This window comes from Orcinus orca, chromosome 9 (assembly GCF_937001465.1).
Source record: "Orcinus orca chromosome 9, mOrcOrc1.1, whole genome shotgun sequence".
NCBI classification, from domain to species: Eukaryota; Metazoa; Chordata; class Mammalia; order Artiodactyla; family Delphinidae; genus Orcinus; species Orcinus orca.
This window is the reverse complement of record NC_064567.1, coordinates 32,205,419-32,217,694: the sequence shown is the minus strand read 5'-3', so window position 1 is coordinate 32,217,694 and position 12,276 is coordinate 32,205,419. Positions and strand designations below refer to the sequence as shown.

General features: G+C 42.9%; 1 protein-coding gene across 1 annotated transcript in view; it reads right to left on the bottom strand.

Moving 5' to 3' along the window:
- WNT2 (Wnt family member 2) overlaps positions 1–11,802 on the bottom strand; it is a 48,888-nt gene extending 37,086 nt beyond the window's left edge. Inside the window, exons 1-3 of the mRNA XM_004269852.3 lie at positions 11,388–11,802; positions 9,025–9,251; positions 3,447–3,724 (exon numbers count right to left, since the gene is read on the bottom strand). Coding sequence (XP_004269900.1) covers positions 3,447–3,724; positions 9,025–9,251; positions 11,388–11,470 — 588 coding nt within the window. The 5' untranslated portion in view covers positions 11,471–11,802. The remainder of the gene's footprint in view (positions 1–3,446; positions 3,725–9,024; positions 9,252–11,387) is intronic.
- Between the last annotated feature and the right edge of the window lie 474 nt (positions 11,803–12,276).

Genomic DNA, 12,276 nt, shown 5'->3' with positions numbered 1-12,276 from the left:
ACCCTATGCGTTAGTCACTTGATCCCTCTGAGGCCCAGTTTCGTCATCTGAAAAATAGAAATACTAATACTGTTTTTATTCCAATAGGGGTTTTTTAGAAGATCAAATTACAAAGGATTTTGATGGTCTTTTGTACATTAAGCTAATGCCGTATGCCTATTTTTTCTTAGTATGTTAGACTGTACCGAAGATGAGTCTATGGGTATGTGGAGAGATCAGATTGAATCCTACGTACTAGTTCAAACTGGATTTGTGCCTGATTCTGTACCCTGAGTTACAGATAACCTTCACGTCACTAAAGGGGGAAGGGGGGACTAGCTTTTACTGAGCACCTACTACTTGCCAGGTTCTGTGCTATTCACTTTACCCTTGTCTTTCCATAGCACTACGTAACCCCCTTTACATCTGAAAGAGCCTGAATTCAGCGATCTAAGCCACTGGTATTGCAGGGTTGAAACGAAGGTAGGTCTCGCTTCACATCCCTTGTTCCATCTTCACTATGGTAAGAAATACTTTTGGGAAAAGTATTTTTATGGAATTCCTCTTATTCTTATTATGGAAATGTCTTGATTGAAGGGCAGTATTTGATTGGGTACATGGAATATTTTGAGATAGATTCTTTTAGGAAAGGTAAAAGAAGTTGTGATCATTTCATGTAGAAAGAGTGGACTAATTTAAAGCTGTTTTCAAGATCCTGAAAGGAAGCAAATGGTGACTATCAACCAAGTAACTTTCACCTGAAATTTACCTTAACCTATCTGAAAATATAATTTAGAAGTTTTCATAACATGGCTTCTTTAGATCTAAAAAGAACTGCTAAGAGAAGCTATGGACTGTCTTTTTCAATAAAATGTTTGTTTTGAACAAGGTAGATTTATCTTTTCGAGACTTATTAACAGTCCTATCTGGAGGCAGAAAACTAGACTTAAGATGAGTTCCAAGAAAACATGAAGGAAAGAAGCGTCATTACAAATTCTGTTGAAGCTGTGATTAAAATAAAGTGATATAACAGCATAGAAGATCTAAAATGATATTACAGTACAGAGACACATGAGGGTGCTCTAACCAGCTGCTATAATAAAAGAATTAAACTGCTCAAATATTAGGGGAAAGTTAAGGCCTGTTGTGAATGGCAGTGTTGAATTCTGATGTGTAGTGTTGGCTAAGCAGAACAATCTTGGAATATATGGCTTTTCTTTTCAAATGTATTGGTCCTGCCCCTTGCTCCCCACCCCACCCCATCCCCCCATTTTAAAAAGTAGAAGATGTTCGTAGTGGACAATTTGGGAAATACTGAAAAGCACAAAGAAGAAAAATAAAATGAACTGATGTGGCTCTCGGCCTTGGAGGCTGGGGTTTTCTAGAGCTAGGCCAGTCGGAGGCGTAGCTCGGAAGGGCTGCCTTCAGACTCGAGCCCAGCCTGTTCTCATTTTGATTCCACAGACCTTCTGCTGGTACGAAGGGGGAGTAGAGACTGGGGGTCTAATGACCGCAAGAAGAGAATTAGAGACGCATGTTTATCTCAATACATTTACTCTCATTAAAGTTCATATTCACTGACATCATGCATCTCCTTGAAAAAGTCTGCCCACCCACCATTAATTAAAGCCACATTTTAAAAAGTCAGTGTGTGCACTTTTATTCCAATCAAAAGTAGCCTCCTAAGTTTTGCAGAGTAGGCAGGAGAATATCTGAGGCCTGACAGCTGTTCACCTCTACACAGTGAGGAATCATGTAATTTACGTTAAAAATCATGTTTATTCAGAGCCTACAATATAATAGCTAAGATCTATTGTCTTGAAGAGTAGAAACATTCAATATCTAATGATCTATTAAGCAAAATTAACATTTATTTTGATGAGTCAACGTTATTTTGGATGCAGTGTATGACCATATGCTCTTATCCGTACAAAGAGTCTGGGAGATCCAACTATATACTGTGCTTGAATAATTAAGCAGCATTCTCCTATCAAAGACACCACACTTTATAACCTATACATATGGTATCAATGTCAAAACAAAGGTCAATGTAAATTTTTCCTTATCTAAACCATTGCACAAACAGTAATTACCACAGTTGTAGGATTGCACAACCGTAGTCTATATTCTTGGCAGTAGTCACTATAAGTTCATAAATTTGTGAAAATTAGGAATGTTGATTTTCCAAGTTCAAGAAAGGTACTATTTGTAAACTGCTCAGGTCACACTCATCTTATTCCATGTGCTAAGCAAGACTTCTTTCCTTCCAAATTCCTTTAAATGAGATCTGTTCCCTCTGTGAGCCTAGTAAAAGGGTTTTCATCCAAACAGATCTGCATTCTTTTCTATTCTTTTTTCCTATTAAAGCCCCCCTGGGGACTTTTCAATTTTATGCTGATCTTTCTTTATATATTAATGTCAAGCACATATTTATTTTGTGTTGATAAAAGACAAATTATAGTTATCTCTTCTCATTGGCAGTTAGATTATTTTAGAATGGTACTGACTGAATGTTTGATTAGCCAACCAGTTTATGCTTCTTACACAAAGGCCTAATGTGCAGCAGATTCTCTAGTTATTCTGGTTCAAGATTCTCTATTCTCTATTCTCTCTCTATTCAGATTCTCTAGTTATTCCGGTCAAGCCACCATGCCCAAAGACATGGCTCATCAGTGGATCTGAACACTGGCATTGAAATGGTTTAATCCTAGGCCAAACCACCCCGGGGCTGGGAGTTGAAACCTGAATTCTAGTCCTGGCTTTTCTTCTGATTCTCCATGTGACCTTGAGCACAGGAGGGTCTATTTTCCTCATCTAACAAATGGGAGTTAGGGAATGAATATTGACTAGGTACCCACAGCCCAAGAGCTCAGTCAGGACTAGAGGTTAAGGGGCCAGTGTGCCTCTTTGGGGCACGTTTTCCCCTAGTCCACTTACTCATCCAGTACCAGAAACCCCATAAAAGCCCAAGGTGGGGCTTTTAAGAGTGAAAGCAGCTTCTGGTTCTGAAAAGAGCTTCCCTGAATCTAGAAGAAGCCAACAGGCCATGCCTGGTGAGTTGCTTTCATGATAAGTTTGAGAGAAGATGTTCTGGGACTTGATACCCCTTAGATACAAGCATTCAGTGTCCTACTGGTATGTGGGATGCAGCCCTATCCTCAACCACAGATGCTATCTTCTGACTAGATGACACAGTATCCAGAGAGACCATAGGCACCTGACTGTACCCAATGCCAAAAGCAGTGGGTGGACTCCTTGAGCCTAGCTGTGGGAGGGAAGGTAGAGGGCAGGTGGGGATATTTCAACCCAGCTGGTGGTATTCTTTAGAACAAACAGCTCTGGGCTGGGGGACAGTGGGAAGTTGTGATGATAGCATTTTAGCACTCTAGGAAGGCTTAAGATAAGCTTGCCTTAAGTGATTTATAAGGCCATGCAGTCTACAAAACGAGCACTGTTGCAGTCCATACCTTCCTGCCGGCTCTGTTGTTGTGAAGATTCATCAGGGCTCTGGCATCCTTTCCTTTCCTTTCCTTGGCGTCCACAAAGGCTCGGGCAAACTTGATCCCATAGTCAATGTTATCACTGCAGCCACCCCAGTCGAAAGTGCCCTTGCTGTCCTTGGCGGTTCCCTTCTTCTTTGGGTCACAGGAACAGGATTTTAATTCTCCTTGGCTACAGGCCCTGGTGATGGCAAATACAACTCCAGCTGAGGAGATGGCGTAAACAAAGGCAGATTCCCGGCTACCTGTAACAAAAATGCTTTTCTTAAAAGTAGTCTGGCATTGTTCGTTCTGAGTAACTTTTACACGATGGCTGTTTAATACTTGTTCTGCCTCTGACATACTTTGCCACTAGACAAAGTATCCTCGAAGAATTCTTTCCTAGAGCCAAGGCTGGCTCTTGAATATGCATTGTCGCACTTAATACAAGCTTCTATCAATTTGGATAACTGTAGGACAACTATCCTTAAAGTAAATAGAGTATAAACGAAAATGCAGCAAAAGCCTGCCCTGCCCAGTTCCTGGCTTCATATTAGTCTCATACACGTTCTTGCTTTAACCTAGAATCCCACATGTCCCAGAAGAGAGGAGCAGGACATCTCTAGACCTTGGTTTCCTCCTCTGCAGCATACAGTCTGAATTCTACAATTCTATCATTCCGTAACATTTCTGGGTATTCGTGCTACTACAGCTCTCCCTGGAAAAACCTTCCAGACCTCCAGGCATTATTGAGGACACTTGTATGTGTGTAAATGATTGCTACTGAGATGCTGAATTCGAAGTAATCTAGGGGTTGAGGTGGGAAGACAGTTCACAGCAGTAACCAGCACCTCTGGTTAACCCTGGAGAGCTTCGGCTTGGCATCAGCTTTCACAAGTAACGGCGGGATTATTGAAGGCACTATGCAATATCCTTGAGTTACATACGACGTCTAACTATTAAGGTGAATTTACTTTCTTCTGGAACACCTGCACTAATCACTGGTATTGGGGAAAAGACAGCGAAAAGCTTTTCTTTGGTTTTTTTCTGGAAGGAAACAAATTTACCGCCTATAATTAGACCTGGGCAAGAACCCTTTGGGGTCCTTTCTTAGAATTGTTCTTTATTAGAGCACAGGCTACGTTCACTTCCAGGCTGAAGGGTACATATTTCAGTGCGATAACAACATTAAATTATTTTAATAATCTGTAGTAACTCATAACACGGTGTTGTGGTATAGTGACAGATATAAGGCTCTTAAGGGTCTGTGTGCACCTCATTTTTCAAGTGGAGCTGTATTTCACTGTTATTAGCATGGCTTTTTACTAATGGTTGCTGCAGCAAATATATTCACCATCAAAATAGAAGCCGAACAAGCTAATGCCAGTGCAAGGCAGCAAATGGAGAGCCATTTGGTGATTCACTATGTCAAGACGAGTGTGACTTTTTGAACCACACAGCTGGGAGAACAAACCACCTTTTCGCGTCAAAGCCCTGCTTGTTTCCGTTTGTCATTCAGTGCTAAAATTTATTATACATCCCTTGCAATATCTGCTCTGCTAGTCTCATTATTAAAAATCAGGAAAATGTATCTATACCATATTAAATGGCACTTGCCTCAGCCTTCGAAAAATATCTTCCCCGAAACCTCTAACCATCCAAAAAAAAAGAATCAATCATGCCTCGAAGTTAGGTAAAATCAGTTATATGAATATTTGCCAGAGGTAGCAGGTAGTGCTCTCCAGAGAGAGATGTGACGGTTGTGGGAGCTGTTTTAGAATTCCAGATTATGTTATAAGGATCACAGATGATTTTCTAAGAGGAATTGATATGTTTTGTAAAAGATGGTGACTAACAGATGCAAATGTGGCTTAATCTCTGCTAGTGGCTTTCAGATAAATAAAATTTTTAGTTTACCCATTTTACCATGTAGGAAAATACCTTGTCCATAGTCATCCCATTGATCTGCTAAAGCCTGGTTTTGGATTTGGAGTTCAGTCCCCACATTTAGAGATATCATATGGGGGAAAATTCCTGAATGCATAATAGATTTTGCACTAGTCTTATTTCTTAAGGAGAAAGAAGAGAAACTTTATGAGGTGATCTTTTAGAGGAAAGCTATGGAAGATGCAGATGATAGAATGTCAGTGACCAGACAGTATTTTGAAGGTTAGTAGAGGAATAAATTGTCTAGGCACAGAATGCATCCCGGCCTAACTTGCAAACAACTACATTGACTTGTTGGCTGAAGGAAAAAAAAAAAAAAATCACTTAAAAATCTGCTACATTTCAGAAATAATTTCCAAAGCAAAGCCATCACCTTTCTAAATATTTGTCATTTATTATTCAAACGCATTACTAAATAGCTAGATATTTATTTATTTATTTAAATAAAAAATTAGCACATGGAATATCTTTTCATTTTACCTCCAGATGTTTTGGTATATCATGTAGATACGGCCTTAAGATGTTTTCAGTTAAGTGTCTTAGATGAATCACTAAAATGCTATGTGCAAAATAGTAGCACATTTCAAGAGTTGGCTTTGTAACAAAACAAATTTTGATCTCGGGCCTCTTCTTAGAAAAACTGATTCTTTCTAAAGCCATTGCAATATGAAACAAAATCCAAATCTAAATGGTGATATTTAGACTTCCTGATGTGTTACTATTGAAGTTTCTCTAATTTTTGGTTTGAGATAAGTCAGGCCATGTTTACTAAGTGTATAGGGTGGGACAGGCAGCTGGGAAGGCAGAACACTAGAAGCTAGGCTTTCTGGAAGGTTATGCGTTGTTCAACTCTTTTTTTTTTTAAATGCTTGCCTTTTTTTTTAACAAGGATGAAACCTAATCACCTTTTTGTTTAGGCTTATTCTAGAATTCTGAAAGTATATGCAAATTCTTGCAGGATTATTTTTGAGTTTACTAGTTCTGTCTTTACATTTCTCTGCCCGTGTCTGGTGATAGTCGTTTGAATGAGCAAATTACGAAAGTTCCTAAAAATCGGTCTGCCTTACTCTTGGTCTCTGAAGCAAAAGAGGCAGATGTTCTCCATTTCTCTATGACCACAGGATATGTTAGTAACTTTTATGTTCTCCTTATATGTGGTACTGCCCTTTGGCTTTCCTATTTATCTATGAGGACATTTAGGTTTCCGAAGGAGGAGTTCTTTACAACTCTAAGATGTGAATTTCCCTCCAAGCAATTAATTGTAAAACTCTTTGGATAGCTTCATTGGAATTTCGTGATTATTTCCAGGATAAGCTACCTTAGGCCAAATTCAGCCTTCCCATAACCAACACAAAATCATCACTGACAGTCACAGGAGTTTACGTAAATGTCCAGGAAGAAATCTGGCCTTCTGTGAAGATTGGAAAGAAACTGTGTAGCATGAGTGTTTTAAGTTTTGAGTACTTTGGCAAAGCGTTCAGCTTCATCTGAAAGAAATCTGAAGGGAGTACAGTTATAATCTCTAATTTACCTGAAGGCTTAGCCTAAGTCAAACTTGTTCTGCTTTCTCTATTTATAACCTTTTCCCTCTCAGCCATTCTACAGCTCTGAAGAAACAAACATTGCCAAGATTAAGTTGAATGAACCTCCAGCTTTGGCATATACACTCTCTAGAATCAGTGTCAAACTTGCTTCCTTTGACTTGTTATGGAAAGGTTTTTTTTTTTTTTTCAATATGGAGACATCTTAATGGATTTTCATAGACAGACTCTATAGGTGATCATTTTATAAATGAGAAGTACACTTAATTTGTAATCATTGGAAAATGGTTGAGACCTTTGAAAAGGAAAAATCCTGATACATCTTTAACACCAAGAGCCTGTACCTAATATATGCAAAGATTTATTGTGCCAGATATTTGCAAACTCTCTTTGATAAGGTCCAGCACTTTAATTGATTCACTGGTGAGTTAATCTAGGTGAAGTCTTAAAATTCCACGTAGCTGAAATTTATTATTATCCTTTCAAAAATGTTGTGATGTCATATCAAAACTCCAAAAGGAATGCGGAAGAATAGTCTTAAACCAGAGAATAAAATTGCAGAATATCACAGTAAATTAACTTTAGGGGTACACTAAGAGTGAGAGTACTACGCCCTTGGGGGATTTTAGAGACATTCAGTTATGCATTTGGCCTCATAAAACCCTAGGGCTGTGATGATTACCTGATAGAAACACGCTCCGTTAAGCATTACCAAGTGCACAGCCCGAATGATTTTCTTAGGATTGGGAGGGGGAGGTGGGCAAAAACAAGTGGAAAGTTTCCTGTTTCTGGGGTTCGCACATAAACTGTTGTGTTTTCAGTAAGATTTCCCAGTAGCAAATGGGATGTGCTACTTCTTGGAGAATGCTGCTAAGACCAGGTTAAGGGATGGGGATGTTTTGAAAATAAGATCTGATTTTCAGTGAATTTTCTCTGATTGTGTACAAGTTAGTAAGCTACTTTCCACATTCAGAACTTTTAAGAAGTTTATTACGTAGTTAGATAATGTTCAATGTGCTTTCTAAAAAAAAGAAAGGAAGAAACCACAGGCGTACCCCATTTTATTGCACTTTATTGCGCTTCACAGATATTGTTTTTTACAAACTGAAGCTTTGTGGCAACCTGCATTGTCAAATGCTGGTTACCATTTTTTAGCAATAAAGTATTTTAAAATTAAGGTATGTACATTGTTTTTTCAACAGTTAATAGACTACAGCGTAGTATAAACATAACTTTTATATGCATTGGGAAACCAAAAAAATTCGTGTGACTTGCTTTATTGTGGTGATCTGGAACCAAACCTGCAATATATCCAAGGTCTACCTCTGTGTATTCATGGTTCCCACCCCTACCCTCCATAAATATCCTTCTGCTTAAAATGTACCTGGAGAATAGGCACTCACTACAAGTTCATCCATCCATTCATTCAACCATTCAATGAATGAGTGATGCCTACAACACACAAGGTACCAAGTAAGGTGCAGGGAAAGCAGATGAGTTCCTGCCTTACAGAATTTACAGTTTACTGAAAAAAATGCTTAATTTAGAAACAGAGTGACCCAAAGCCGAGTAGCCAAATGGGAGGTCAGAGGTGTTGAGCAGAGATTTGTCTCTGCTTCTTAATAACACTGACTTGTTATTGTAATAATGACCATCTATGGCCAATAAAAGATTTGGGCGTTCTATCCCAATCTTCTGCTCATTTCCTTCTGGAAGTTTCAAGTCCCAGAAAGAAGAGTTAAAAAGTCAAAAGCGCTCTGTGGCTGCTGCGTCCTTTCTTCTAGAGACAAAATCTGAACCTGGAGGGACAGGCAGGGTTGTGACTTGACGTGGATGGACAGAGCCAAGAATAAAAAAGACACCAGCCTGGGGTACTACATCCTCCTCCCAAACTTGAGACAGACAAGTTTCTTGATTTCTCGAGTCCTTGTCTGTAAAACGGGACAAATGGCACCCAAAAGAACAAGCTTCTGACTGCATAGCATGCAAGACAAGATGAGCAGGGACTTTGAAGACCAAATAAGGGTGTGTGTATATGAGGGTAGAGCCCATGAGCTGCGTGAAGGCGGGAGACTTACTTCGAAGCAGGACCCTGCCGAAGAGGCTGTGATCCCTGTCCAGGGTGTTGCAGTTCCAGCGGTGCTGGCGGAACTGGTGCTGGCACTCTGCCGTCCACTCGGCCACGCCCAGGCCGATGGCACGCATCACGTCCGGGTGTCGGTGGCACAGCTGCCGCTGGCGGCTCACCAGGCCTGGCACATTGTCACACATCACCCTGGAGGAGCCACCTGTAGCTCTCATGTACCTGGGAAGGACCAACACGGGGGAGAGCACAGAACAGCGAGGCCTCACGTGGTGTTTCCCGGGAGAGGGAAGAGTTCAAAGCAGCATTTCAAATATGAATTCCTATCCTTTGGGGGATATTAGAAGGCAAAGGTTATTTAACTTTAGTTCACTGGAGAAGCAGCACAGCAGGCATGGTGAGTGGTCTGGTAGAAGCCACCCCAAAACGGAGTGCTGACTGTTTCTTGGATGTGAAGCCGAGGCCACCAGATGATGCTCTGGGCAGGGTGGGAGAGGCAAGGTCTGCAGTTGGGGAATGGGTTGAGGCGGGAAGGGGCAACATGTTTTTGGAAGACTTCTTCCAAGAAGACTCTGATCTCAGTACACAATGTGTCTGGACTTGGCTTTGGAGGAAGCCGACCTTTAGAAGCTCCTCACTGCCATTTATTTGATCTAATGTTTAAGTGTCTTGAACTGTCTGTATCTGTCTAATCAACACCTGCCAGTATCTGATGTTATCCTCTCTGCACAGGCATGCCTTTCTTTTCCTACTAAAGAATCTGTTAAATATTTCCATTTTCCAGCTCTTTCTGGCTTTTATAGAGAACCTTCAGAAAAAAATCTTTCTATTGTTATTAAGGACACTAAATGTTTGGAAGAATCAAACAGTGTTATAGCTCCATAAAGTACTTTTGAGAAGAAACTTTAACAAAAAATTACATCATCATCTCTACCCAGATGTTCTCTATTAGTTGTGAAATGTTTAGAAAGGTACCTTTTATATAACCCAAGCTGCCATAGGTGTCTTTTGAAGCGATCAAACAAGGAGAATGTCTTTTTCTTGTATTTTCATTATTTTATATGATCATAAAATCATTACAGCTGTGACTCCCCCAAAATATATTTAAGTGACAGCTGAGAGACAATGTGACAAAAAGCCTGGGCAATAAATAATGTTTATACACCCATGGAGACAGAAATAGTCATTTTATTGAAAAACGGTCACTCTGATAAATCAGTCTTTGATCCTGTGTCAGTAATGTCAAGGCTAAACGCCTTTCTGTTCAAAGTGGCTTAGGAAGGAATTGAACCCCTCTTCCCATCCATGCTTTCTTTGCTTTGCTCCTTTGAAGAGCGCGTGTCTTCCTAAAGTTCCCTGCTCCAGTCTCTCATTTGGCTGCGACGCCTTACTTTTGCCAGATTCTTTTAAAAAACAGCACATCATAACAGATAACAGGTCTTTCAGAATCAGTGTTTTAAGTATCAGTTCGGAAGTTTTTAGGTGCAAGAACGCTAAAGAGCTCTCAACTCTATCTCTTCTCAAGATGAAGGAGATGGAGATGAGTTTCTGGGTGGGGAGAGCCTCTCCCTTTGGAACTTTTAAGGATGCTAAGACCTGTTACGTTTCAACGTTCCTTCACTATGCAGAATAAATCGAAGATCCACGTATAAAGGACAGCAGCAAATTTACTCTTTGGGGTGACTGTGGTTTCGAACTGACATCTTAGAGCTCCCGGCCTCTGGAGCTTCGCATTAAGGCGGTAGTCTCTACCTGGAGGCAGCAAATGTTCTTCCGCCCCACTGGGGTGAAGCACTAGGAATGTGGAAGGACGGGAAAGAAGGCAAAATCACACGCTTCGGGTTCTACCACTCTTGCCCGCCTGAATTGCCCCGTCGGTTTTTATCTTGAGGGTTTTTTTGGGGGAGGGCAGCATGGGGGGATGATAGTAGTTTTGGAGGTAAGTTCACCCACGCACCCACCCACACACACACACACACACACACACACACACACACACACACATACACGAGCGCGCGCGCGCACACCCGTCTGTGCTAGTAGAGCTAGAGACCCGGCTAGCGCTTGTCTCAAAGATCCCGATTTTGCTGTCGCTCAGCTGGATCCAAATACACCGAACATCCGAGCTCTCAGTTGAGGGGGAATGGGGGGGCGCGGGGGGGTGTTGAAGTTGTCGAAGCTGGAATGAGCTTCCGAGGAGAATCGAAGGGGCAATAGGAGAGGGCAGCAGCTTGGGTTCGGGTCGGAAGCCGTGACTGCCGCGGCCGCGGGGAAGCGCCGCCGGGAAGCGTCTATGTGGCCCCTGCGGGCTCCACTCCCATCCCCAAAATACCCCGGCGCCCGTGCGCGTGCACTTACCACCATGAAGAGCTGACCTCAGGGCTGAGCCAGGTCAAGAGCAGAGGGAGCCAGAGCCAGATTCCACCGAGACAGGCGTTCATATTAACCCCCTTGCGTCCGCATCAGGTCAGACTCCGTGTGCGGGCGCCATGCGTGCCCGGAGCAGAAGCGCTCAGCGCCGGGGGCGCCTCGTCACGGCCGCCGGCGCCTTGCCGCGCCCCCGCCCCCCGCTCGCGTCTGCGGCGAGTGGCGAGACTCGCTGATAAAGTTTCAAGCGACCAGCGGGGCGAGCGATAAAGGCCAGCCGGGGCCGCCTCGCCCACAGCCAATTCCCCAGGCGCGGCGAGCGCGGGCTGCCGGAGAGCTCTGCGCGCCTCCCGCGCGCCCCGGTCCCTTCAGCTCCCCGCCCGCCCGCCCAGGCGCAGCCAAGGGAGGGGGCGCTGCGCCGGGTAGGATGGCGGGGGGGTGGGTCGCGCGGTTTTATATAAGGGTGGGTGAAATGATGGCAAGAGAGGTCTGTGGGTGAGGTGATGCGGGGAGGGAGAAGCACCTCTGCGTGGCCTCGAGCACCCGCGGAGGCAGGCACCTTTCGGGAAGCTCCGGGCCAAAGAGCATCAGTGGGTGCCCCGCCACAGGACCGAGCGCTCCGGATAGGCGAGGCTACCCTCCGGCAAACATAAGTCCCCGAGCGGGCAATGTGGGGAAAGGAGGGCCGAGGATAGGGATACAGCTGTGTACAGGAGGCAAGAATCCAGAGATGATTTTCAACTCATCCCTCCGCTTCTCTTCCTAATACCGAAAGGAAGAGCAAGCCCTCGTAAATCTGGAGCTAAGCAGGGCAAGGTTGGAGAGGGAGGGTTCAGGCCTCAGGGAAGTGAAGACCTGTGGCCTTGATTCCTCGGTGCTG